At 42.0% G+C, this 26,464-nt stretch overlaps 2 protein-coding genes across 2 annotated transcripts; both read right to left on the minus strand.

Moving 5' to 3' along the window:
• Positions 1-19,293: 19,293 nt before the first annotated feature.
• Positions 19,294-22,371, minus strand: LOC112165836 (eukaryotic translation initiation factor 3 subunit G). Its single transcript, XM_024302519.2, has 2 exons — positions 21,930-22,371; positions 19,294-20,020 (listed from the first exon to the last, which is right to left on the minus strand). The coding sequence occupies exons 1-2, from the start codon at positions 22,279-22,281 to the stop codon at positions 19,485-19,487; spliced, it is 888 nt and encodes a 295-aa protein (XP_024158287.1). The 5' UTR covers positions 22,282-22,371; the 3' UTR covers positions 19,294-19,484.
• Positions 22,372-23,513: 1,142 nt separating this feature from the next.
• Positions 23,514-25,960, minus strand: LOC112166193 (eukaryotic translation initiation factor 3 subunit G). Its single transcript, XM_024302966.2, has 3 exons — positions 25,696-25,960; positions 24,718-25,059; positions 23,514-24,189 (listed from the first exon to the last, which is right to left on the minus strand). Exons 1-3 carry the CDS (start codon positions 25,871-25,873, stop codon positions 23,693-23,695), a joined length of 1,017 nt encoding a protein of 338 aa, XP_024158734.1. The 5' UTR covers positions 25,874-25,960; the 3' UTR covers positions 23,514-23,692.
• Positions 25,961-26,464: the final 504 nt, after the last annotated feature.

Below are 26,464 nucleotides of genomic sequence, written 5' to 3' on the forward strand. Positions count from 1 at the left end.
TAACAACGAGCTCACTCCCCGGATCATCCTATTCAGTCAATTGGATTTGACATTACTAGAGAGTTTACGTCGAAGACTTTTGATGGTTATTGCATTGGGACTAATGTTGGACATTATATTCCCATGAACACACTCAAATGGTCTCGCGAAAACGACTATGATGGTAGTTCGGACATTGGTAATGCGCAACAATTTCCTTATATCCGCTTGGGGTGATGCAATATCGCATGTAGCTATGCTAATTGGTCTACGACCCACTGCCACTCAATCTACCTCTGCTTTATAGCTAGTGACTGGGTACAAGTATCGTACTTATGCACATTTGAGTGAGCCATTTATGTGCCAATTGCGCTGCCACAACGCACTATGATGGGTCCTTACAGACAAATAGGCAACTACGTTGGATTTAAGACTCCGACCATCGTCAGCCACTTAATGCCCTTTCAAGGCGATCTCATTATCGCTAGATTTGAGGATTGTCACTTTGATGAGACAGTCTTCTCCTCATTAGGGGGAGATAAGAACACAGATGTTCAGCAGGAACAACAAGAATTGTCGTGGTCTGCCCCCACTATGTCTCATCTCGATCCCTACTAAAGTGGCGAGATCACACATCTGCTGCAAATATGCCTGCAAGGAAGTACGTCCCTGTGAGAAGAGGTAGTGCCACCCTACACGGAGGTAGGCATGGCGCCAACGCCAAAGAGAGTGGCACTCTAGCGTTACAGGCCATGGCCCCAGCTAGGATGCGTGGGAGGCCAGTGGGTTCGAAGGATAATTTGGCACATTCCAATCCTCTGATCATCAAGACTCAAAATCCGTTTCATGAGAATCTTCCCGGTTATGGTTATCGTTGGGGGACGCCTTAACGTCAGAACCTATTCCTGAGAATATAGAGCTCTATAAAAATTACACTAGTGTACATGAGACGTGGGATAGAAACTTCATCATAATTGATGATGTAGTTACGCATTTCGTTGTGCATGAGTTTGTTTGAGTCCGATGATATCGAACCACGCTCCATTGATGAATGAATGCCAACATAGAGAAATTTGGCCTAAATGGAAAGATGCGATCCAGGTTAAGTTGGATTCTCTAATGAAAATGAAGGTTTTTGAGCCAATGATGCCAACACCTCCTAACATAAAACCCTTTTGACTAATGGGTCTTCGTTAGAAAGCGTGATGAGAAAAAGAGATGGTAATCTCGCCTTATGGTGCAAGGCTTCTCACAAAACGCTTTGGAATCGACTACGATGAGACATATTCTCTCGTAATGGAAGTCATTGCACTCCACTACCTTGTCAGTTTGGTAGTTTTCGAATAATTGAAAATGCAGCTTACAATTTTGGTCACTACGTATCTCTATGGGGATCTAGATACAGAATATACATGAAGGTTCATGGTGAACTTTATTTACCCAAGTCAAGTGACTCTAGACCACAGAGCGCGTTTACAATAAGGTTGAAACGCTCACTATGATGACTACTTGATTGGGAAGTGATATGCCCACGCATTTCCATAACAAGTTTCGGATTCTATCGTGGTTCATGTTGGACATGATCTTCATTGGAAGCTCTTAAAGAGTTAAGGGAAACCGCTGAATACTTGAATACCGAGTTTGAGATAAAGGATTTTGGGAGAACATGATTATGTCTCGGTTTGGAACTTGAGCATCGTGTTGATAGATGCTTAGGCATTTTGACAAGGTCAAACCTTCAAGCACCCCCATGATCGTCCGTAGTCTTGATCTTGAAAAGGATCCTCTTCGTCTGAAGGATGATGGCGAAGATGTGCTAGAGGCGGTAGTGCCCTACATAAGTTCAATAGGCGCATTATTGTACTTAGCTAAATGCACAAGACTGGACATCTCATTTGCCATGAACTTGTTAGCTAGATATAGCTCTGCGCAAAAGCAACGCCATTGGATTGATGTAAAAGATATCTTTCAGTACTTAAGATGTACGATTGATATGGGCATGCTTTATCCCTACAGAGAGATGACGGATTTGGACCCATCACACACCAGGAACGCCGCCAACACTGGCCTGCGTCCACTATCTCCATCCCAAAACGACATGTGTTTTGGAAGGTTTTGCTGATATTGGGTATCTTTCTAACACATATAAAGGTCATTCCCAAACTGGTTAAGTGTTCACCATGATATCTTGGAGGTCTACAAAATAGACCCTAGGCGCTATATCTTTGAACAATGTAGAGATTACTGCTCTTCATGAAGTGGTTCGTGAATCTATATGGATTGGATCTATAATTACGCATGTTCGAACAATTGTGGTTTGAAGTCTACCACAGATGAGCCTACGAGCCTATAGGATAATGCTGCTTATTTTGAACAAATAAAGCAAGGCTACATCAAAAGTGACAACACCAAGAATAATCAGTAACAACAGACTCTCCTCAAGATCAAAGCGAACTAGGTTCTATTTGAGGACAGTATGACAGACTTACTCAGTAAGTCATTGCCTAAATTCCACTTTCGAGAAACATGTTGGTAACATCGTTTGCGGAAGTTATCCGAACTCCCATGACCGTAGTCGTCAGGGGGAGATTGACTTGATACACATTTACGCAAGCGTACGTATCGTTGTCAAAATAGGGAAGTATTGTACCCAAAGTTATCGTACCACGGGGATTAGTGGCTAACCCACAATCCTTGGGTGGTTGGAACTAAAGTCACAAAGCAAACAAAAGCAAGAGAAAAAGAAAATAAATAAAAATGCTATTCTAAGGCACCAAGCCCTAGCAATGCTCGGCTTTGGTGAAAACCAAAGCCTAATCAAAACTAAGAGCCTAGTGGTGGATATAAACAAACGAGTCGAAAATTGTAGGAAGTTTTGAATTGTGAATTAACTAAACTAAATGCAACCGAAAAGTAAACTAAACAACTAATTAACGAACTAGAAAATTAAATTTGGGTTTTCAAATCAATGGGAACATGGGAGTGTTGGGTGATTCACACTAACTCTCTTGCAAATATCGATGCCAATTTCACAAATGCATGCATTTCCTATATGTGTCGAGTCCCGTATCTAGTACCGGTTAAAGCTACTAAATCAATTATCATTTCGGTGTATTGATTATGCCGGTTAAGGCCACAATCAACTCTCTAATTTGGGCATTACGCCGGTTAAAGCCGCAATATCCAAAATTAGAGGCCTAGAGAGCAAGATAATAGAGACCCAAGCAAGCTTAGCTACAATTAAGTTAGCTAATGGTCACCACACTTAAATCCTAGATGCCACAAGACTAATAAGTTGTCAATTTATCAATCTATTTATCACAATTGCCCACAACATAATTTCAAAGGTTGACAGAGCCTAGAAACATGCTTCTAAGGACCAATAAATTCAGATTTAAAGCAGACACAATGGAAATTGCATTTATTAAAATTAAAGCATCAATATTTATACAAAATGAGTTAGGGCTTCACAACCCAAACTCTCAAAATTGAACTATTCACTATCCATAGTCAAATACATCATCAATAGCAAATAAAATTATGGAATAGATAATAAGGAGGAGAGGGGAGAGTTAGCTTGGTCACTTCTAACTATGAGCTAGTATGAACCAAGTAATTTCTTCACCCAACTACCCAAAATAGAGGTGTGGTGCTCTTGATGATGATTCTTTGAAGCTTGAGTGAGAAATCCTCCAAATACCCACAAGAAAAGTAAAGAAAATAAGAGAAATGGAAGGAGATGAGTGGAAGGGCAGCAGCCCTCCCCCTATGGAAAACTGTCCAATTCGGCGTTGTAGAAGGTAAGGGAATATATATGGGTCTGCAGCTGTATGGTGAGAAAGAATAAGGAATGGTGGCCGTTCAAGAAAGAGAGAGGAGAGATTGATTTATTTGGGCGGCTGGGATCATTTTGTGAGAAGGAGGAAAAGTGTGGCCTGACATGTGGTGGTGGTTGTGTGGCTAAGAAGAGAAAAAGCTGGAATGGTTATAGAGAGAAGAAAGAAACTGCACGTGGGTTTTGGGATTCATAATTAAGCAATTATGCTGCTAGTGCTTTGTTTCATTTAATTAAGTTAATTGCTCACTTAATTAATGAATGATGCTGCATTTCTTTCTCTTCTTCTTTTCTATTTTTCTTTCCTTCCCACTTTCCACAACTCGAATATTTCCACATATATTGTTAAGGGTAGTCGGATTTTGCTCTCTAGCTTGCATTGACCATAGTTGACCGTATTGACAATTAGTCCTTTTGTCGGAAACTCAAATCTTCGCCATTTTGGCATCAGTCTATCTTGTTTTCGCAACTTTACTTATTCTCTACACAATAAATAAAAATGGATTAATTACATAATAATTGACTTAAAGGTTAGCTTAATTCTCGTGTTTTAGATATAATTATATGCATAGAAATGCGTGTAATCAGAGATGCAGACATCAGGGGGAGGTGTCTACATGCATAGTCTCGAAACGTGAAGGGTGTGTTGTGCTCTTTTTCCCCTTCGACCGAGGTCATTTTTGTCCCACTGGGTTTTTGTTACTCGGCAAGGTTTTTAATGAGGCAACGAGAGGAGCACCACGTTTGGGCGACACAAGGGAGAGTGTTCAAGTGAATCTAGAATATGTGTCTGGCCCAAACACGAGGTTACTTGCTCTAGTTGAAATAAGGTTTATATTAGAGATATTCTCAGAGAATCTTAGGAGATATCCAATCAATGTACGATTATGTTTCCATGTATAACTTTATCTCTATGCTTGTAATCCTCTATATAAAGAGGCCCCTATTATCAATGAAAACACGATTCAATTCTCTCCCAATTTCAGTTTTCCTTAAACATTAAGAAAATTTTCTTAATTACTTATTGTTTCTTTTTTGAGGGAAAAATGGATTTCATTAACGCATGCCAAGATGACCATTACATATCCTTCTGTTGCCTTCAACTAGACAGATCAAGAAGTTGTAGTAAAAGAACTACTATGATACATAGAGACAGACCATTTATATTCGAACTAACCGCTCACTTATTTAAAGTGAGCCTATAAATTATGGAAAAATATAGAGATCGACATAGTCAATAGGCTCCTACCACAACCATCTATATCTTTTCCTTGCCCTTTAGGCTAGGGCTTGGGGGTTTTCCCGAGTACATAACTGTTAAGACCTCATTAGCAGAGACCTTCTTTGTCTTTGGATTTTTATTTTTGGATCCCAAAGGCCTTCCTTTCTTCTTCTTTGTCCCCAACAGCTCAAGTACTGGCTTTGGCATCATGACCTCAGCTGGCACCAACATACCTCCAGGCCTCCAGGGGTTTCCACAAGGCCCAGAGACTTGGCACTGAATTTAGGAGAGAATTCAGGCATCTTCACTTTCTTTGCAGAAGCAACCGAACTAGTTTTACCTTTAAGTAAATCAGACATCAAAAATTGTAATTTTTTTGGGGAGGGAAAGGGTCTACCTTGTTTAGCTTGGCCCTCAGTCTCAACCGGCACAATAGCAAGGGAATCCTCATCACTGGCCACCCTTGATTCAGCATTCCTGATGATCACCAGTCGCCTAGGCTTGCTGGACTAAGCACCACCAAACAGGGAACGCCTCACTGGTGGCAGAATAGGAGTAGTACATAATGCCCTAAAACCTGAAAGTCCCTTCCTTGAACTGAGGACCATGGAATCCCAAAACCTGATTAGTGAGCTCGAGCTTTCGGGCCACAGGTTGCTCAACAGTCTTGACACTAGGTGGCAAAGTATCCGGGTTGCAGAGGCCATTCTCATGGAAGACACGAGCACAGATATCACACTTGTCTACTAGATTTTCAAACAGAAAGTGTACCTCCTGCTCAAGATTGAATGGGAGACACGAACCCTAATCTCCCTCGTAGCATCAAACAACTTCCCATCGATGTCTAGGTACTTCCCGGAAATATTGACTACATTGGTAATAGTTTTCCATTGTTCATACGCTGGCGGCATATTGGTTATGCGAACCCAGAAGAATAGGTCTTGTATTTGTATCGATTGCAGTGGAGCAATACCATCATATGGCTACATCACGACCAGAGCCCGGTTAAAACTCCAGGGCCCACCCATCATCACCTTCCAGCAGTCACTCCGGAGGTCAAAGGAGAACAAGAACTGATTTGGGGTCTTTTGCTGCACTGTAAAACCCTGGTCCAGTAGCCAAACACGCCTGAAATGGCGCCTCAGGTCCATGGTTGTTGTCGGTTTCAGAGTGTGCGGCCATGCAAGGAGATAGGACTGAGATGTTCGCTGTGCACCTCCATTTGACATGGCAGAGATGTCAACCACATCATTGCTCGCAATGGCTAGCGAAGTGGCGAAGCTTTTGGTGACAGAATCAATATTAGACATGCCGGGCAGTGAGGCCGGCTAAATTCAGGTTGATTTGGCTGCAGAGATGCCGACACAGGGGCCGGAATTAGGTGCTAAGGTTTCTAGGTTTGTGCGGCCGTGACAGCCTTTAGGGTTCTATACGTATCACTTATTGTTTTTCAATTATACTTTGGGTTTTTGTCCATTTATCCCATTTTTAGGGATTTTTTTCCCACTTACCCCATTAAGTTTTTTTAATTCCCTCTTATCCAAGACACTCTAAGGAAGTCTTCCCTAATACCTCATTAAGGTTTTATTTTTTATTTTTTTTAATACCATTTTACCCTCACCTCTTTGTTACTTAGAGATAGAGAAAATGGAAGAGAGATAAACTATAGGAGACTTCGTCGGAGCCCCCAAAACACTCTAAGGAAGTCTTCTCTAATACCCCATGTTAATGTTTAAGATTGAGCGGTGGCCCAAGTCTTTGTTAATGCTAGTCCGATGGGCGGACTGCTACTTGCAATGTTCTCAAAGTTTCCACTACCTGTCAAGTAAAATACAAAGTGGCGTCAGAGGGAGACCGCGTTGGGCGGTCTTCTGTTCTCTGATGCCTAAGTAAGTCAATGTATTTGCGTTGACAGAATAACAGTAGGTAAGTAGTGAATGCGTAATTAATGAGGAGAGAGGGGAGAACCTTTTATAGGTGGGGAAGAGACTGATCTCTTCCATGCTTTCGATGTGGGACTGATATGCTTAAGTTCCCAGCTTCTGATGCCATCTTGACGAGGCCTGTGGCAGCGCGTCGGCGGTGATCTGGGGGTGAGCCGGGGCTCAGGCTGTAGCCTGTTTGGCTGTGCTTCCGTAGGTCACTCCGCTGGTGGGAGTTGGTACCGCTGGCGGTAGCATGAGTGTGGCTCATTATAGTTAATTATGCATGGAAAATGCTCATGTAAGTAGAAGTCCCCCAAGTCCCCAGTCAAGGAGGGCAATCTTGGTTGGGGAGTTGCCTAGCGGTTCGAAGCGTTACTTCCGCTAGACTTGCAAAAGTATAATTAGCGTTAGTGCGTTGTCAGCCATGGACTTACTGAGCAAATGCTTTGTACCCTTTTGGGTGGGCCCTTGCTAGGCCCCCCAGGGAGTCCCCCACTCTCCGGCTAAGATAGACCTCCGTTTGGTCGGTATATTGTTTGTTGAGGGGAGCTGCACTAAGCAGAGGGTGTTGGGTAGCGAGCCAAATCTTTGGTACTAGAGTGGCCGGGTCAACGTGCCTGATCGGCCGTTGTAGACTGTTGACGTGTCCCCAGTTTCCCGGAGGGACGTAGGTTGACTGTAACGCTGCGTGGCGGTCGTCGTTAGCATAAGGCTTTGCCTCGGGAATCGCCTTTGGCGGAAGTCCCTTCGCTGACAGTAGCAGGCAAACAATGTCGCGGGGACCTGCTTGGTTGTAGCCCAGTGAGCGGTGTTGCGCTCAGCAAAGACTGTCGTGCTTGCAAGATGAAGGGACAAGTTCCGCTAGCGGTGTTGCGCTTAGCGGAGATTCTCACTTGCGAGATGAAAAGGGAGAAGTTCCGCTAGCGGAGTTGCGTCTAGCGGAGACTTCCACTTGCAAGATGAAAAGGGAGAAGTTTTGTTAGCGGAGTTGCGTCTAGCGGAGACTTTCACCTGCAAGATGAAAAAGAGAGAAGTTTGCTAGCGGAGATTGAGCTTAGCAGAGATTCTCATTTGCAAGATGACAAGGGAGTTCCGCTAGCGGAGTTGCGCCTAGGGGAGATATGCTTGCGAGATGAAAAGGGAGAAGTTCCGCTAGCGGAGTTGCGTCTAGCGGAGACTTCCACTTGCAAGATGAAAAAGAGAGAAGTTCGCTAGAGGAGATTCTTAACGATTGGTGGTCTTCTTTTTCGACTGTTACTTCAGCTAGACGCTTCGTCTGACGGCGTCCGACACATGGCCAACAAGTACTGGGTTAGCGTGTGGAACCACGTCCCCGCAGCACGCCCGCCTCCTCGCCATTAATGCTAGTAATTATTGATTTTGTAATCGAGGCGACGCCTCGTTAATCCGGAGAGTAAGTGCTAGCGTGGGGCATATGTACGACTGCCGTGCTATGTCGTTTTTCAGCGGACAACTTAGATTGGTTTGATGTTGACATAAAAAAGAGGGAAACTTAGTGGTTTAACACTTTGGACTTTGGATTAATATTGTCGTCTTCAAGCTTCGCTCTGAGATCCGAGAAGAAGATTTCGCAATTCCGTGAAGTTATCGATCTTTGAAGGACGAAGACCTCTTGAAGCGAAGACGAGCACCCTCAAGCGCACAAGAGTTTCCATATTTGAGGTTGGTAGCCTGAATCTCGTTCCTGTTTTATTTGGTTTTTTGTTTGTTTGCTTCTGTCAGTTTCTGTTTTTGGTATTTGTAGTGATTTCTGTCCTTCCCAGGTGTGTTCTGAGGGTGTAGAATGATGTTTAGGGATGGGTTTAGATGTTTGATAGGGGGTTGACGTTTCTTGCTTTGCTAGATGGTCGAATCTGGGTTTAAGTGTATGTGCGTATTGTTCTTGTTTTGGCACTTTCTGGGTTTTCTGGGTGAGGGTGTTCTTGATGTTCATGGCTACAATCTGACATAAGGATAGTTTAGATCTTGTTGGAACTCACTGGTTTGGGTTTTAGGGTTTGTGATGGCTAGCGTCGTAGAGATCTCGAGTAGTGAGGATTTCGGCTCTGACGTGTCGCTGAGCGTGGCGGATAGGATTTTTATTGATTCGTTGCGTCCGTCTGCTCCTGCAGGAACTTCACTGCCAGAATCGCTAGACATTGAACCTTTACAAACTATACCTTGGAAAGTAGCAATGGGTCGTGCCGAGCGTCCAGAGAGCTCTAGGGTAAGGGAGGATGTTGCCGCTCATAATAGGCTCGAGGAGAGGCTAGCGTGCAATAGCACTGCTAGCGGTTCTGCTGATGGGGGAGAGGCTGGTGGTGAAGAAATAGAGTCCGCCTGGGTTTTACGTGACGGTACCGCAGTTGATGAGGCGGGAGGGCTGATGATTGTTGCAGCCATCAACTGTCTTAAGTGGGTGTTCCGCTTACCCGGGGTAGTGAAGTTGCGCCTGCTAACAGCTGATAAGAGGGTCTCCATTCTGCCAGCGGGGTATGCCGTTGTTCCCGAGGCTATCTTCCGCCAAGGTGTCACCTTTCTGATACTCCCCAACCTCCAGATCCTGGTGTGCGAGTTTGGCCTCGCCTTTGGCAAGATTTGCCCCAACATGTGACGGTTGCTAATGGCGTTGAACTTGCTCTGGCGTCTGTCGGGATGTGAAGGGCCTACCGTGGCTGAAGTACTTCACTTCTACGAACTAGTGTATGTGAAGCGCCAAGGTTGCAGCGGGCAAGTGAACTTAAGCCGCCGCCAGGGGGCACCGAAGCTAATCGAGAATCTGAAGGATTCCATGTCCCCTTGGTGGGGAACCTTCTGTATTGCTACCTCGGGGTGGGAATATCAAGCGTGGACAAACGAGGGGGGGCCGACATTCAGGATTAAGTTGGAGTTCCAACCTATTTGAAGTTGTCGCTGGCCTCCGCTGCCCAAAGTTGGAGGTTTTGCTTGTACGATAATTCCTCCATTTTGCTTTAATCATTACCTTAATTTTTTTTTTTGTGTAGCGGGCTTACGTTTTAACCTGACACGCGAGGAAGAGTGTCGCGTGGCATGGATTAGGGGTTGCTGGCAGAGTCCCAACCTGCTTGACCTACGTCTTCTTACCGGTTGGGAATTGTTGGTCGATTAACGGTTGACTCGCGCCATTGGTAAGTAACTTCCTCTGATCTGTGCCTTAGTTCAGTTTGTATCAGGCTAACCTGTTGCCTTTCGTGTAGATTCTCCGCCGGGTAACAAAGCCAGCTGCGACGCATTTACCAAAGCCATGGACCGCGCAGAGGTTAACAATTTTTTGGAGAGTATGTACACCGCTGGGCTGGCGGCTCAGCAAACCGTCGTTGACCCTCAGACACTAGCAGTGAGCCAGTCAGAGACTCTCGTGGTGTTGCCGATGCCGCATCACTCTCAGGTGGGAACTGGCGCAGATCGCGGGGCTGTTGGTGGGAGCAGGGTGCAGGCCGCCCCTGAGAAGGTGATGGAGAGAGTGCCGGCCAACCGCCGTGGGCTCTAGAGGGATCGAGTGGTGGCAGAGAGGGAACCCGTTACTGTTGCGGTGTTGGAGCCGCAGGTGACCTCGAGGCTTGTCGCCGCTGGTGCCATATAGGCGGTTGCAGAAGAATCGGCGACAGAACGACGCCGATGAAGAAGAGGAGGAAGACGACGAGGAGACCATCGGGGCCCGCAAGTAGAAGAGGGCAAAACAGGCCCCGCTGAAGGTGACTGTGGTAGCTGTCGGGGAGGTGCAGGTGAGCAGTCTAGATTCCTTCGGTATGTATGCTGAATTCCTGACCGACCCTGAGTGGGAGTTTCTCTTCCACCTTTGTAAGCGGCTAGGATTTGGTGGGTTGGATGGGACTGTCCGCCCGACCGCCGTGCAACAGTCACCATTCAGCTCGGCGTTTGGACATCTGTCGGTAGGGCTGCGCGAGCTGTTCCTTGCGGCGTCAAACCAGCCTCAGGTTGAGCGACAGCTGAGGGAGGAGATCCAATGTCTCCAGCAAGAGCTGGGGGAGGCCAAAGACAAGGTAACGGATGTTGAGCGGCGCCTAACCAAGGCCGAATGCGACGCTATGGATGCTCGCAGCAACTGACTGTCGCCATTGAGCTGGACCTCGAGCGGAACAACCATGTCTCCAAGCTAGAGCAAGACATAGCCCTGCTGAAGGATCAAGTGGCAGCTAAGGCGAAGAAAGTTGAGATCCTTCAGCGGGATTCTGCCGCTAAATCTGCGAAGGTGAAGAAGCTGGAGGGCGAGGTTGCCCGGCTGGAAGTTGAGAGGAGCTGCATGGAGGTCGCCACCGTGGAAGCGTTTAAGCAATCTGCGGAGTATAAGCGAGCCATGATGGAGGCGGTGAAGGCTCGTGCTGCTTGCAACTTGGACCTACTAAAGCAGAAAGGCTCCATTGACTGGGTTAAAGCGTTCCAATCTGCCGGGTCATCTGGTCAGCGGGAGCCTACGAGCAGTGTGGTTCCTACTCAAGCTGAGGGTGCCCGCTCAGGTAGTGGAAAGAGTAATCATGGTCCGGCGGAGTGGACTCCACTTTCTACTCAATCCGAAGTGTCCCGTGCCGAGTCATGGCGGCCAACACTAGGGAGGATGGCACCATGGTGACGCCGAGCCCCACAGCTCGCGGATCGGATCAGATGAGTCACTTAGTGATTCCACAGCCGCCAGTGGTCGAAGAGAATGCCGCTGTGGGGCCCAATGATCCGTGAAGACTACCTTATAGCTTTTTTTTATGCTGCTGGGGGTTCTATATTCTTTTGTAATGGGACTATTTTTGGGCGGGGAGTCCTGCCAAGCATAATTAGCTATAATGAACCATGCTCATGCTACCGCCAGCTGTACCAACTCCCACTATAACCTACGGAAGCACAGCCAAGCAGGCTACCGCCTGATCCTCGGCTCACCCTCAGATCACCGCCGATGCGCCGCCACGCGCAGCGTCAAGATGGCATCAGAAGCTCCAGAAGCTGGGAACTGAAGCATACACTACAAAAAAGAATTAAATTGGCTTCACTTGTTTGCGTCAGCGTGTAATAGCCATCGGAAAGGTAGATATTTTGCTTCGGCAAATTCACTCTGTTGCAAAGACATCGATAAGATACGACGGCAAAACAACCCTGTCGCAAAAACAACAATAGCGTACAACGGCAAAACATCCCCGTCGCCATAATACCAATTGTTTGCTATTGCATAACTACGCCGTCGCATATTCTGATATGAATTGCTACCACCAATGTGCCATCGCGTGTACTTAGTTCTAAACACTATGTTAGAGGCAAAAGAGAATTAAACTTTGAAAAATTTCTCTTTGGGTCAGCCTCTCTTCCGCTCTCAACCCGCTTCTCTTGCGCATCAGATCTATGAGAAACTAGTGTGGCGTTTGGGTATTCAGAATACCAAAGTCCCAAATACATGCATCTTGTCTCTGTCAAATCGGTTATAACCTAGATCTCGTCATTTCAATATAATCCATCACAAATCTGGTATTTCCTTCTTCTCTAGATTCTCTGCTCTATCTAAGCTAGATTTTGATACAGAGAGCTTCCTTTTGCAGAGTGAGAAACAGAGATGAGAGATGGGTTCCGGTTCGAAATTGGAAGGCACATAAGCTCGGTCGATACGGCAAGAACTATAAGAAGTCTTGAGTGTTTCTAGGGATTCAAAGTCATTCAACTGATAAGGAAATTAGAAAGGCGTGTCGGAAACTCCCTCTCAAGTAAGTTCAATTTCTGCTTCGAAATCCACCCATTTCATTGTTTTAGATTATCTTGTTTGCTGTGTAATTTCTTGTTGGGTCATGCTGCTAGTTAGTATATGAGGATAGTATTTCTTTGGGAAGGTTAAGGTCCAAGTGAAATGGCCATAAGTTTAGTATTCAGTTTATTTAGTGGAGTAATTATGATGCTAGTCTTAGACATTGTTTCACATCCAATATTGTTTTGAACCAAATTATGGATTATGTATCATCAAGACAAGAATACCTACAATCCTAGAGTGGTAGAACAGTTCAAGGGGGTTGCGTTTCGTATAGCATCTTATCTGACCTAGAGAAGAGGAGCGACTTTTCTAAGAAAACTCAAAGCAATTTCACTTCTATCAGTTTTGAGCTACTCTCCCTCTTGTAATACATCTTTGTTTCTGACGCTTTCTATTTTAGTATGTGTAAGGGTCTTTGAAATGTTCAATTTCTTTTGAAATTGCATGTTTTGTATACTAGTTTCACTTCTGCACTCTCTTAGGTACTACATGTTCTCCCTTTTTCTGGATTTTGGGGTTTTATATTGTTCTTTCTATTAGCTGAATCTGGGGTTAATCGCTTGTTTGGTTTTCATTTCACAAACCCATAAGCAAGGCTATTTGAAACACTGCAGGACACTAAATCAGTAATGCTTTACAACATGTTCAGATTACAATGGTTAAGTTTCTTCATATGGAAAATCAATTGAAGAAGGCAAGAGTTTTGGTGATGCTTTTGATAATGTAAGTGCATTGATGTCTTGTGGGGGATCAAGAAGTTTCTAAATGTAGGATCAGAAACCCTCTTAAGGAAGAATACCAAATTTGTTGATGATTTCGTGTATAAGTTTATCCACACAAAAATTGAGCAAATGAAGAAAAAGGATTAACTCTCTTCTGAGACTCTGAGCTCTTGACAATACTAGTCACAAGTTTCTGATTCTGTTCAAATCTATGTTGATCCATTCCGGAAATGAAAAAGATTTCTCAACATTGGTTCTGAAGCCCCCTTAGAAATTATGTCAAAGTCATTAATGACTTTGTGCACCAACTTATCAGGAGAAAGAGGACATTGCTAGCTAGCCAGAAAGATGGTTTAAGTGAATTTTATCAATTTTGCATTACTTTGCTGTCATTCTTACTCTGTGTGTCTGTGTTTATGAGAGTGAGAGCAAGATCATTTCCTCTTATACTTGGTATCAAATCATCATCTCATAATATGAATATTATTTTGAATGGAGCCATGTGGTCCATAAGATATTTGTGGCAACATGTATTGGGGATTGTCTTGCATGATGTTTCTCTTCTCTCTACCTTCTAATCCTATGTCTGCTACATGTTTCATAGAATGACAAGGAGGACATACTGTCACGGTTTCTATTGGAGAGTGAGAAGAATCCGGAGGAGATGATTGATAAATATCTAAGCGACATAATTCTGAACTTCATGATTGCTGGGAAAGATACCAGTGCAAATACACTCTTATGGTTCTTCTACATGCTCAGCAAGAACCCTCTACACTAATTTATTGCTGTTCGAACAAGCTTCTAGTACTTGCCCTCTTTTGTGCCCCTTTCAGATTTGATTGTGCTTTGGAATATTGAGACATTTGGTTTAAATTTCAGTTGGCATTCTTCTGTCATCTCTCTGACTTTGTTTTTGTGTCAATCATGCAGGAGTCCATTCTTTCAACTTTCTTGGTTTGGGATATCAAGTGAACTGGCCCATCAGCTTTGTTTTGACTCCTGGTGCATTGAAAATATATGTCGAGATACTCAGTTTTTTGATACTAGTGAAACTTGCTTGGTTTTCATTGACTGATGTGTGGCACCAATTGAAGGTGTGGATTTTTTAGTTTATTTTTTATTTATTTTTCTGGTAGAGTGCTTGTTAGAGTTCCTTTTCAATATGTTTTTCTGGGTGTTCAGTTTAAGACTGCATAAATCCTATTCTTTGAGATGCGTTTGATTGAATTCCTATTCTCTGTGGCAGGGTTGATGAAATAAAAATCACTAATGCTTTACAATATGCAGCTAGTATTGAGTACGTTATAAGGTGAGCATTTTAGTAGCAATGACCATGATATCTTCTGTTAATGGTGTTTATTATCCAGTTCGTTTATGAATCAAAAGAGGTGCATGAAAGAGAATCCAGTTCATATCCAGTTAATTATATTTCACAATTAATGCTCTAGTAATTTTGAGTTTTCTGTTCAATCAAATATTAATTCTTCTTTTTGTCATTGCAGGTGGAGTACAATATTAGTCTTTGGTCAAACTGGGGTTGCATCAGTTGATTCTCCAAATGAGGCCCTTCCTCTTAATTGCAGACCAAATATTGGTGCGCAGCTGACCAAAGATAAATTCAAGGTAGATAACTTATATTATGGCTTCTTTTTTTTTTTTTTTTTTTTTTTTTTTTTTTTTTTTTTTTTTTGGTAGAAACCAAACCTTGACTGTGTTTTTCATTACCAAACGCTGTGTAGACTCTGATAAATATAAAGATGTGCACACATGAAGAGGTGAGGTAAGAAATGATAATCCACCAAGCAAAGCTGTAATTTCTAGTGTAGTTCTCTACTCTCTGAGATCGCAGTCCCACTTTCACTTTCTCCTATCCCTATTCTACTTTCACAAGGCTTTCTCTATCACCATTGTCATGCTCTTCAAATAGTTCCTTTACTTTAGCAAAGACATCTCTGCAAATTCTTTGAGTTTTGAAATCTCTCACGATCTCAAGAAACCTTTCATATATGTCTCTTTGGTTGGAAAATTAATGGGTAAGAGTGTGTCAGATTAGGACCTAAAGGAGGGTAATGAAATTGAGGTTCTTTTCTTTCTTAAGGTCAATGATCAGCTTACTATTCTATTTGTTTTTTGGTGTACCAGTTTCATCTCAGCAGAGACATTGAAGCTTCAGATGTGTTCACTTGAGGTTGTCGTTAGCTGGGATGAGCGAGAGTAAGATAGGAGAAAGAACTTGTTCATTTTTTGTATTTTGAACAATGACAAAGATGTATGAATTATTGAATAACAATATTGTCAAAGAGTATACAAGCTTCTTATTTGTATTTTTGCACAGAATGTGATCTGTATGGCTTTTGCAAAAAAAAAAAAAAGATTTTTTTTTATTGGTGATTCAGATTTTGTGACGGCATTGTTTCCGTCGCAGATGACCTTCAGCGACAGCAAAAAATTCCATTGCAGTAAGTGGCGTCGCTATTGCTCTTTGCAACGGCATAGTTGCCGTCACCATAATTCATGCGACGGCGTAATTACCGTCGCAAATAGCAATGGCGACGCCCTCAACGACAACGACGATTTTACCGTCGTCTAGCCGTCGCCGTTGGTCTTTCGTGACGGCAATTTGACTTTTCTCTACAGCATTGCATCGTGGCTATTCGAATTTTTTTTTTTTGTAGTGATATCAGTCCCACATCGAAAACATGTAAGAGATCAGCCTCTTCCCCACCTATAAAAGGTTCTCCTCTCTCTCCTCATTAATTACACATTCACTACTTACCTACTGTTATTCTGTCAACGCAAATACATTGACTTACTTAGGCATCGGAGAAGAGAAGACTGCCCAACGCGGTCTCCCTCTGACGCCGCTTTGTATTTTACTTGACAGGTAGCTGAAGCTCTGAGAACATTGCAAGTAGCGGTCCGCCCATCGGACTAGCGTTAACAAAGACTTGGGCTATCGCTCAATCTTAAACATTAACACCCCATTAAGGTTTTTTTTTGTTTTTTATTTTTTTTTAATATCATTTTACCTTCACCTGTTTGTTACTTAGAGAGAGAGAAAAAATGGAAGAGAGAGAAACTATAGGAGACTTCGCCGGAGCCTGTCACCGGTCTCCGGAATCTGATCAACGGTTGCTGGATTCCAGCCAACTTTCGCCGGATTCCTATCACCGGTCGCCTGCTGCCGCCCACTGGACTTTTTTGAAAACCTCACCAGGGGTCCCAAAAGATGTCGTCGGTGATCTCATAGGTCGCCGGAAATGTTTATTGCCCCCAATAGACATCTATTGCCTTCCAATAGAACCTTCGGTCACCGGAATGAGAACTAATCTTCTTAAAATTAGACAAATAAAACTTTAATTACAGAAAAAAAAAACGAGGAGATTACATAAATTTAAAACGTTTATTGCCCCCCAATACACATTTAAAACTTTTTTTTTCTTTCCTTCTGGCTCATTGCTTAAAATAAATAAATAAATAAAAGATTTGGGCACCCACATCTTCGTCTATCTTCACCGGTAGCAGACCCGGGATCAGAGAAAGTTGTTGTTGGTGGTGTCATCGTCGTCGTCAAACTCACAGAGATAGCACCGCGTTCGTCGCTGCTCCTAGAGGCGGAGAAGAGGCTGCGGAGGGCCTCGGGATCTGCGATCAATCGGACGGCGTCGAGGTCTTCAGAGTGGCTGGAGATTGCAAATCGGAGGAAAGAGACGTCGAGGGGATCGAGTTCTGCATTCTCAATGCAGTTCGACTCCGGTGGGGTAGCTCCGATCGGAGCTTCTTCGTAGTCTTCAGTTGTCGAAGCTATCGCCGCCATCGCCACGCCGGAGGTAGAGGTGGAGATCGGGGGAGGGGGAGAGAGAAAAACCAGAGGTGCAGAGAGAGAGAGAGAGAGAGAGAGAGAGAGAGAGAGAGAGAGGAGAGTTGCGTGGATGTAATTTTTTAATTATACGGTGGGCAAAATTGTCATTTTATTATAAACTGGGTAAGTGAGAATAAAAATTTGTTACTGGGGTAAATAAGATAATTTTGTCCAATTTTGGTGTTTTGGGTCAAAGACCCTAAGTATTTCTTAATATTTTATATATAATATTCTGAAAAATAATATTTTATTGTTAATAAAATAATATGTAATTATTATAAAAACGGAGCAGATCATTAACGGATCGGATCAATCTAAATATGTGTTTGATTAGTTAAATAAACGGATTAACGGATCCAGATCATTAATGGATCAAATTTTCAATCTAAAGTCGTTCAATATTCGGAGTGGAGACGGATCAAAATCTGATCCATTTACAGGTATAGTTATCACGGTTTTGAGCTTGGGATCTGACCTTTATTAACTCATATCTCAAAAAGGACAGTGAAAGTGAAAGTGAAAGTGAAAGTGAAAGTGAAAGTGAAGAATTAGACATTTTTTCTAGTCTAGCCCAAATCTAGGGTGGGAACAATTAATATGTGATGAGTCGAGATGGACCTGAAACCAATTCCGAAATTGAAATCTTTATTTGATATGAGCCGGTTTTTATATTTTAAGAACCGCGTCGATCATGTTAAATGTGATTTTAGCCTGAGCCACAATTAAAAAAACAAAAAAAAATCAAATCCCAATATGAGAAAAGCTGCAAAATTTACAAGTTAATTTCTTACTTACAATACATTCCAACATTCCAGCTTCATTTTTTTCTCATACATACATAATTTTCATACATATAATCAACTCTTCGTAGCTGTGACCATTTTTTTATTTATATTTGGAAATTATCCCGAACATGATTTCTTCATCCGTGCACTCGACCAATTTCATATCAGCAAAGCCGATGTCGACCAATTTCACAATCGGCTCAAAAATTGTTCTATCTCCGTCCCCACAAGTGACCATTGTTGACTTGCCAAGTTCCAAAATTTGGAGGAAAATCAGTCATAAAATTCCCAGAAACAGTCATCATCCCCTACCTCTCAATAGGAGCCTGTAACTTGGGGAAGAAAACAGAGTCTGGCTACTCCTACCGTAGCTCAAAAGCAGCTCGTCCTAGAAAAAATAAATAAACGAAAAAAAAAAATATATCTCCACATTCTCTCCCAGCAAAAGTGTCATAGGAGAAAAAAGGTTCAGTACAATACCTACAATCATTCCAAGTTTCCAACAGTTCGTTCATTCGGATTTCACAATGGGAGTTGACCTTTCCTTTTGTCTCCCAGGGTCACTATTAGGTACGAAGAAAATGACATTTTACCAGTTCTTTCTCAACTTCCATCTCTCAATTTGCTTATAACCAGTTTCAAATCTCTCCTTGGCTGAACATAAATATACTCCAACCCATTCCCTCTCTCCTCTTTTTCTGATGGAGGGCCTCATACCGTTGGTATACAGGGTTATGCTTCAGAATAATGCAAACCGTCAACCAACCACAGCAAGTTCCTGGTGCAGTGGATTGGCATTGCAGGTATACCTGAGACTCCCAGCAGATCTGGCAAGCTTCAATCGGTCAGGATTCAAACACTTCGATTGTCTATTGTCTTCAGATTCTGCCAAGAGTCCTTCACACAGCTCCGACCCCTAGCCTCTCCAGGGACCTTATCTTCACAGAGAATGGTGGACTGATGCTTACAGAATAGAGAAGCAAAGTGATTTATTATGGCAAAATCAGAATGGAAACTTGTACCTGGTGTTTCTTGCAGAATCGACTATTTGAGGCCTAGAATAAATGAAGGTGAATCAGATGAAAATGAACGCATGCAAGACTTTTTAGACTTAAGATTAAACAGAAGATCTCCCGTGCCACATCTCTTTTGATAGTACACAATTTATAACGAATTGCAGCACACATTCTCAAGGGTTAGCTCAACTCAACTAAATAAATACTCGTACCGCAAATTTTGATAACCAAAAAGGGAAACCAAAATCTGAAATAAAGTTTACACAGAGGATAGGAACGAAACATTATAGAACTAAAATATAGTTAAACATTCTTAATGCCAACATCTTTATAAGATTAAGAGAACAAAGGGGAACAGAAAGGAAAAGAGTCTAATTCGCCCTGGGTGTGGCCCATTCAACACGGAGGATGAGATTATCATAACCATAACCATTCAGTTTGTTGATAGCTCTTTGGGCATCTTCCCTGTTCACAAAGTTAACAAAACCAAATCCTCTGCTAACTTGGGTGTCTTTATCAAGAGCGACATAAACACGGCTAACAGCACCAAAAGGCCTGAAAAGTTCCAGCAAATCAGGCTCCCGTGTATCCTCAGAAAGGTTGGTGACACGAACAGAATTCTCATCATTCCTTCGTCTCATATCAGAACCAGTCCTCTCTGCTCCTGCTCTTAAGCCTGGAGGAACATATGTACTCTTGCCAGAGCCAGGAACTGCAGTTGTTGCATCTGATGTAGGAGCCTTGTCACTAAACGCTCCCGTCTGTGGGGCAAGATCTTTGTATGGGCACTGTGCACTCCAGTGGTCACCCTTCTTACCACATACCCTACAAAGCTTGAGGCTAGTACCTCCTTTGCCAAGTTGTGCCAAAGAGTCTCCTGCATTCTTTGGTTCTTCTGCCTTGGTGCCTGTTCGACGTTCAATAAGTATGTACAAAAATTAAAAACTGGGGTGAGATGACAGAACCCTAAATATCAGTTACCATAACCACATGGCATAGAATAATAGCCCATATATGACTGTCATAAGAAAAGCAAAAATGCATCTTCGATGAAAAACATAAAACAAAGAAACGGCAGATGCAACGAGATCCATGATGCTATCAACATCAAGTTACATTATATAAGGAAATGCCAAGTTCTGCATCAAGCAGAGAAAATAATGACTAGAAATGATATCAAAATTTTGACGTGATCTTCAAGCTTTATTATTATACTTCCTTTGATAAAGTAACCATCAATTCTTATATTTCCCTAAACCTACAACAAACACATAATCTCTAAAAAAGAAAATAAATTAAGGGACTCAAAATACTGGTGTCTGGGAGGAAGAGCATCTAAATTCTCAATACCATATGCAAAACTGAATCTTCCATGCTAGAAAAATCTCAGGGATTTTAGCACTAGTGGTTAAAGAGCACACTCCTGCTGGTCCCGAGTTTGAATCTCAACTCCCAGGATCACTAATTATCCAAAACAACTTAGATACATGTATAATTCTCCCCTACAGAGTTGCAAAACATTAAGCCAATTACAGAAATTCTCAGCAACCTTCCCAGCACATTACTAAATGCCCCGGGTGGACATAAGAAAAAGACAAGGTAAGCTAGAGAGACTGCTCAGTCATGCACTAAAACACCATTTCACATATAAACAAAGGCAATAAAAATGCCATTCCCATAAAAATACTGCAATGGACTACACCAAGGAAAAGTGCAGGAAAGAAAAGAAAAAATGGTTATTAACCAATTTTTTTTTGCCTCAGTCAATCTTCCAAGCCAATTAACAACCAACTCTTAATTTTCCTACAGAGAAGACATGAAACTACTCCTAGAGAAAAGTATTTTGCAGGAATGTAACTTCAAAAATCAGAGGAAGCATAAGAACAACCCAAATTATGCTTAATTTAAAAGAAAATATTTTCATACAAAATGAACTCTCATAAACAAACCAACAAACAAAATTGTAACAGTGTTTCACAGCCAGCCGAGCTTAAGCGAATTCCAGATCACCTTCCTCACAAATTGGGTAGAACAAACAACTACCGATAAACGATTTGACTACTTCAATTTACTCATTAAAAAACTGCAAGCAGAAGAAACAGAACTCCCCCTTTGGATTTTAGATGAGCAAAAGAAAGCCAAGGAAAATGCTTAAAACTACTAATGTCATTAAGCTAAAGCATTTACAGCATTACTTCTTCAAATGGCAATCCAAGTGGGTCAAAAACTAAAATCTATAACAAAAGATCCTGAAAGAAGTCCACTTCCCAACACACACAGCAAATTCCAGAAAACGTTCCTAATAAATACTCAAACAACACCAATAAACCATTTTTTACTTTTCCATTCCACATTCATATGCTGCAAACGAAAAGACACTAATTTCCTTAGAACTAGAAATAACTCAAAAAAGGAACAGAAAGAAGAGGAAAGTGCTTGGGAATGGGGAATTCACTTAAAAAAATTTCTTTACCCTCCCTCACTCTTGAACAAAACGTCCAATTCCAATCCCATTAGCGCCCTATTTGTCCCAGTAGCAAATTCATCCCCGTAAACTTGCACGAATTAAATTTCAACTACTCATAGATACATGCATACTGCCAAGACTAAAAGAGAAACACTCGGTAACTCCGTCAAATAAATACCTAATTTTTCCAAAATTAATGAACAAACAAACTAATTTCAATCATCAATGCCCACAATGTATACGAAATTCGAACACATGAACCAAAAGCTAACATCCTAAATATGTAAAAAAAAAAAAAATCATAAATTTATCCACAAAAAAACCGAAAACCGAAAACTGTATCGCATACCAAGAGCCCTAGGGCGTTCGAGGAGGATCTCTTCAGTGGAGACCATGGTGAGCCTGGCGCCGACGTCCTCATGAACGGCGTCGCCGAATTTGGGCCAGGAGCGGCGCTCGACGGCGCGCTTGCTGAGCCTAGCATTGGCGAGTTTCCGGGTTCGAGTGATGGTGGTGATCTTGACCTTATTGCCCTCGTCGTTGAATTTGTACTCAATCACCTTCTTGATCCCGTTCTCGTCCGGGCCAATCACCTGCTTCGGCGGCAGGAGGAAGTCGAGGTCCTCGCCGTCGTCCTCGTCGAGCTCGCCCCATCGGATCTTCGCCGGTTGGTTCGCTGAGCCTGGTCGCACTAGAGCCATGGCTGCGCCTCTCTTGTGTTGTGTTGTGGAGATGAGAAATGAGATTGGATTCGTTTAGGTTTTGCTTTCTAAAACCTTGAGAATTAATTGCCTACCCCTATATGTTTTTATAATTTTACTTTTTTTTTTATATTTTAAATAAAACAAAGTTACTAAAATGAGTAAAATACGAAGGCCCAATAAACAAACATGGCCCAAACCCAGATCTTCCAGAACAACATATGGGCAAAAGTATTTAGCCGGAGTTTGCGGGTGTGTGTGTTATTGAAGTTTGTGTGGAACTCTCACACCCGCAAACTCCATGCTCCATGGTAGACCCTTACAAGGTTTTCTAAGTGAACACAACTTCCTTGGAAACGGTAGGGGAGAACTTAGAATGTATGGTTCTTCCAAATCCTAGGGAGAACGAGCAGGATCAACTCGCACTAGGGGCAAACAAAGCATGAATAAACCTATGTGTAAACCCGTCAAGCCATGTATACAACTATTTCAAAGGAGACATCCATCCTTTAATGCCAGAGGTTCATACCAAAGCAAATTTGAAGGCCAAAGTAGTCGCTATCAAATTCACAGAAGAGATACTAAGCATGGGATGGTGCTAATGCAAAAATCTCCCAAATTTTTTTTAAAAAAATTGTATCTTCCCGAATATTTAACATCTCCATAACAACTTTAAAAATCAATTTTGACACAAATTATTTTAACATCTCAATTTAATCATTAGATCTTGCAATCATATGGATACAACAAATATCTTCCCGCTTATATGCTCAGTTTGATTTGCAGATCAAAGTATCAGAAATTTTTATTAAACTTCAGTAGGTAAATTTTTATTTTGTTGCTAAACTAAACTTCACTCTTTAACTAGCCTTAGTCTTCAATGAGAAAGAACAAGGGGTTGCAAAACAACAAGACTTTACCATGTACCTGTATCAAGATACCATCAATTGATTCGTAGATGATTTTGAATAAACAAAAAAAAAAAACAAATTCAATAACATAAACAGAACTGCTGTTGCTGTGTTGTGAGAATAATCAGCTGTGAATTAAAACAGTTTTGTATTTGGTAAATAATATTTTTAAAAGTGTTGTCAGTACATAAAACAACTACAGAGTGTGTTTTGATTCACAGTTGCTTCTAAAAGGTTGTTTCTAAAATCAACTGCGAGTGACCTATAACTTTCAATTAAAGCTGCTTTTTATTTATTTACCAAACACGATAAAATCTAAAATCAAAAAATGATTTTTTTTTTATAAAAAGAAGCAATCTCAAATGGGATCTTAATACAACTGAACAAAACCGCCATAGGACCCAAAAGACTTCAAAGCCTTCTTAATAGACATATCTAATGCAATTATCATGATATATAAGAATAAAGGAACAGAGAGGACGAAGCAGAGGAAGAAGGCTCTAATTTGGCCTGGGTGCGGCCCATTCAACACTAAGAATGAGATTGTCGTAACCATATCCATTCAATTTGTTGATGGCTTTCTGGGCATCTTCCCTCCTCAAAAAGTTAACAAAACCAAATCCTCGGCTGACTTGAGTTTCTTTGTCAAGAGCAACATAAACACGGCTTACTTCGCCAAAAGGCAGGAAAAGTTCCCGCAAGTCGGGCTCCCGTGTATCCTCTGAAAGGTTGGTGACACGCACAGAATTTTCATCCCTTCTTGGTCTAACTTCAGTTTTGTCTGCCCTAGGTCTCAAGCCTGGAGGAACATATGTAGTCTTGCTGGCTCCTGGAGTTTGGTTATCTGAGACAGGTACTTCAGATACTTCGGTATCTTGGAAAAGATCCTTGTGCGGGCAACTTGAAGTCCAGTGCTCACCCTTACAATACCTGCATTTGATGTAAGTAGCATTGTTTTTGGGGGCCAAAGGTTCTGGTTTTGCTGCCTTGCTACTACCTATTTGGAATTCCATAGTCAAATAAAAAAATTAGAAATGAGGCGATGATAGTCACCCGAGAAACCAGTTATGACTGTGAGCACGTAGCATTCAGCAATAACAGTCGTCTAGAAAAATTAGATCCTATGACTCCCTCAAAAAATTTACTTTCATGTTATTATATCAGCTACAGAACTGACCTGTCCTTAGCCATTCCAAACATATAATTAATAGATGGAAGTCGAGTATAATTGTAAGGATAAAGACAAATTTACTGATTTTTCTAACAACACAAATTTGAATGGCAAAAGGCACAGGCACTACTGACTCATATGATAAGCTTTTCTATTCCCTCATTCTAAATAATACAAGCAAAATAAGCACTACTTTACTCAAACTCGGACATCTTCCGAACCAAAGAACATATTTTGTTATGATTATAATTCTTTTAATGAAGAGTGAATTCCAATTCCAGATAACCTTGCTCAAAAACTACAGAACATGTAAACAACTGTCCAAAAACAAAACAATAGAAGAAGAAACCATACCAGGAGCCTTAGGGCGCTCAAGTTGGATCTCTTCAGTGGAGACCAAGGTCCGGCTTTCGCCGACGTTCTCATTGACAGCCTCTCCGAATTTGGCCCACGAGCGGCGCTCCGCGGCCTGCTTACTGAGCCGAGCTTTGGCGACTTTCCGAGTCCTAACCGTAGTAGTGATCTTGACCTTTTTGCCCTCCTCATTGAACTTGTACTCAATCACCTTCTTGACGCCGTTCTCGTTGGGCCCGATCACCTCCTTCGGCGGCAGCAAAAGGAAGTCCAGGTCGTCTCCGTCGTCCTCATCAAGCTCTCCCCACCGGGCCTTCGCCTGTCGGATCTCATGAGCTGTTCCTGTATTCATAACCACCATGGCTCTTTAGCTGATTCTGAATGCTTTGAAGAAGAAGGAGAGAGAGAGTCTAGGGTTAGGTTTAGGGTTTCGCTTCCAGTGACGGTCTCTTTGGGGTATATTATGTTCTGACGGTTTATGGATTCTGACGGTTTGGACTTGATTTGGGCCAAAATTGGTGTGAGCTGAACAATTTGGGCCTATACTTGGGGTTCTCATGAATGTAACATCAAAATACCACCAAAATTGTAGCAATTGAAGATTGAAAGCTGATGACTTGATGGACTCAAACGCAAAACTTCTTTTATTTCACAAATTTCAGGCATAAAAAAAATAAAAATAAAAAATAAAACAATCCAAGCTGCTGTTGGCCTCTCTTACTAGCCAAGCTTCATAGATTCAATCCCAATAACCAAACAGGTCAAAGAAAACATGAAGAAGATATTGGAAAATGACTGAATAAAATTGGCAAAAAGCAACAAATTTCTATTTGATCGATCATTAGCCACCGCCGTCTCCGCCACCACCATGAGCGCTGCCACCGTCACCACCGTCCACGGAAGAAATGTTGGCAGTACTCACCATAACAACAGCTGCGGCACCAACATCAGTGCTTGAGGCAGTATTAGTACTTGTACCTGTGTTGCCTTCACCATGATCATTATTATGAGCCGTTGAGACGACGTGCTCTCCTTTTCTCTTGCTCCGCCGCCGACGAGAGCTGGAAAGGGATTCGTCATCGGGCTTCTCTTGATCATTCTCTTCTTTGGGTTTCCAGGCTGGGATGCAGAAGCAGATGGTTTTCTTGCTCTTCATGACTGAAAGGATTACTGATCATCAACAAAACTTCGTACTACTTATAGAGTCGCCAAGGCACCAAGTTAGTAACATCATTTTCTTATTTAAAATGAAATAAGGCTATATGTTATGTGACAAATACGTTCTTAACTTTACCAATTTGTATTCTTCTATTTTCAAATGGGTTTCGAGTTTCTTTTTACCAACCACATGTGATGGTAATTCTCACACCTTTAGTCAAATACAAATGTTCATTACTCACATCAATGATAGCTAATTATCCAGAAGCAACAATGATCAATTTCCAGATTCTTATTTTATTTAAGAAGGAAGGTCCACTATACGGACTTTACAGAGCAAAAATGCCACGTTGCACATGTTTCAATTCCTAGGTTTGACAGTCTTGTTTTCCATCATTTTGTTCTGTGAGAAATTATTTCCTATGATGGATTAGAACGTGACAACATTATCGTAGCGATACGTGCCCACGAAATTTAGAAACATAGAGCATTATTTACACAAAACAAAAGAGGTTCAATATGATACTTTCGAACCACTTGAGGAGAAATTTCACCAACTTGGATATAGCTATACAGGCAAACTGTGGTA

The sequence above is a fragment of the Rosa chinensis genome, chromosome 5 (assembly GCF_002994745.2).
Source record: "Rosa chinensis cultivar Old Blush chromosome 5, RchiOBHm-V2, whole genome shotgun sequence".
NCBI lineage: Eukaryota > Viridiplantae > Streptophyta > Magnoliopsida > Rosales > Rosaceae > Rosa > Rosa chinensis.

Excerpts from the sequence above, each read along its gene's own strand:
- LOC112165836 (XM_024302519.2), bottom strand. The coding sequence starts at position 22,281 with ATGGCTCTAGTGCGACCAGGCTCAGCGAACCAACCGGCGAAGATCCGA. Across the intron at positions 20,021-21,929 it reads CGAACGCCCTAGGGCTCTTG|GCACCAAGGCAGAAGAACCA; the intron begins GTATGCGATACA and ends AACGTCGAACAG.
- LOC112166193 (XM_024302966.2), bottom strand. The coding sequence starts at position 25,873 with ATGAAGAGCAAGAAAACCATCTGCTTCTGCATCCCAGCCTGGAAACCC. Across the intron at positions 25,060-25,695 it reads TCATGGTGAAGGCAACACAG|GAACAGCTCATGAGATCCGA; the intron begins GTACAAGTACTA and ends TTATGAATACAG. Across the intron at positions 24,190-24,717 it reads TGAGCGCCCTAAGGCTCCTG|GTAGTAGCAAGGCAGCAAAA; the intron begins GTATGGTTTCTT and ends AATTCCAAATAG.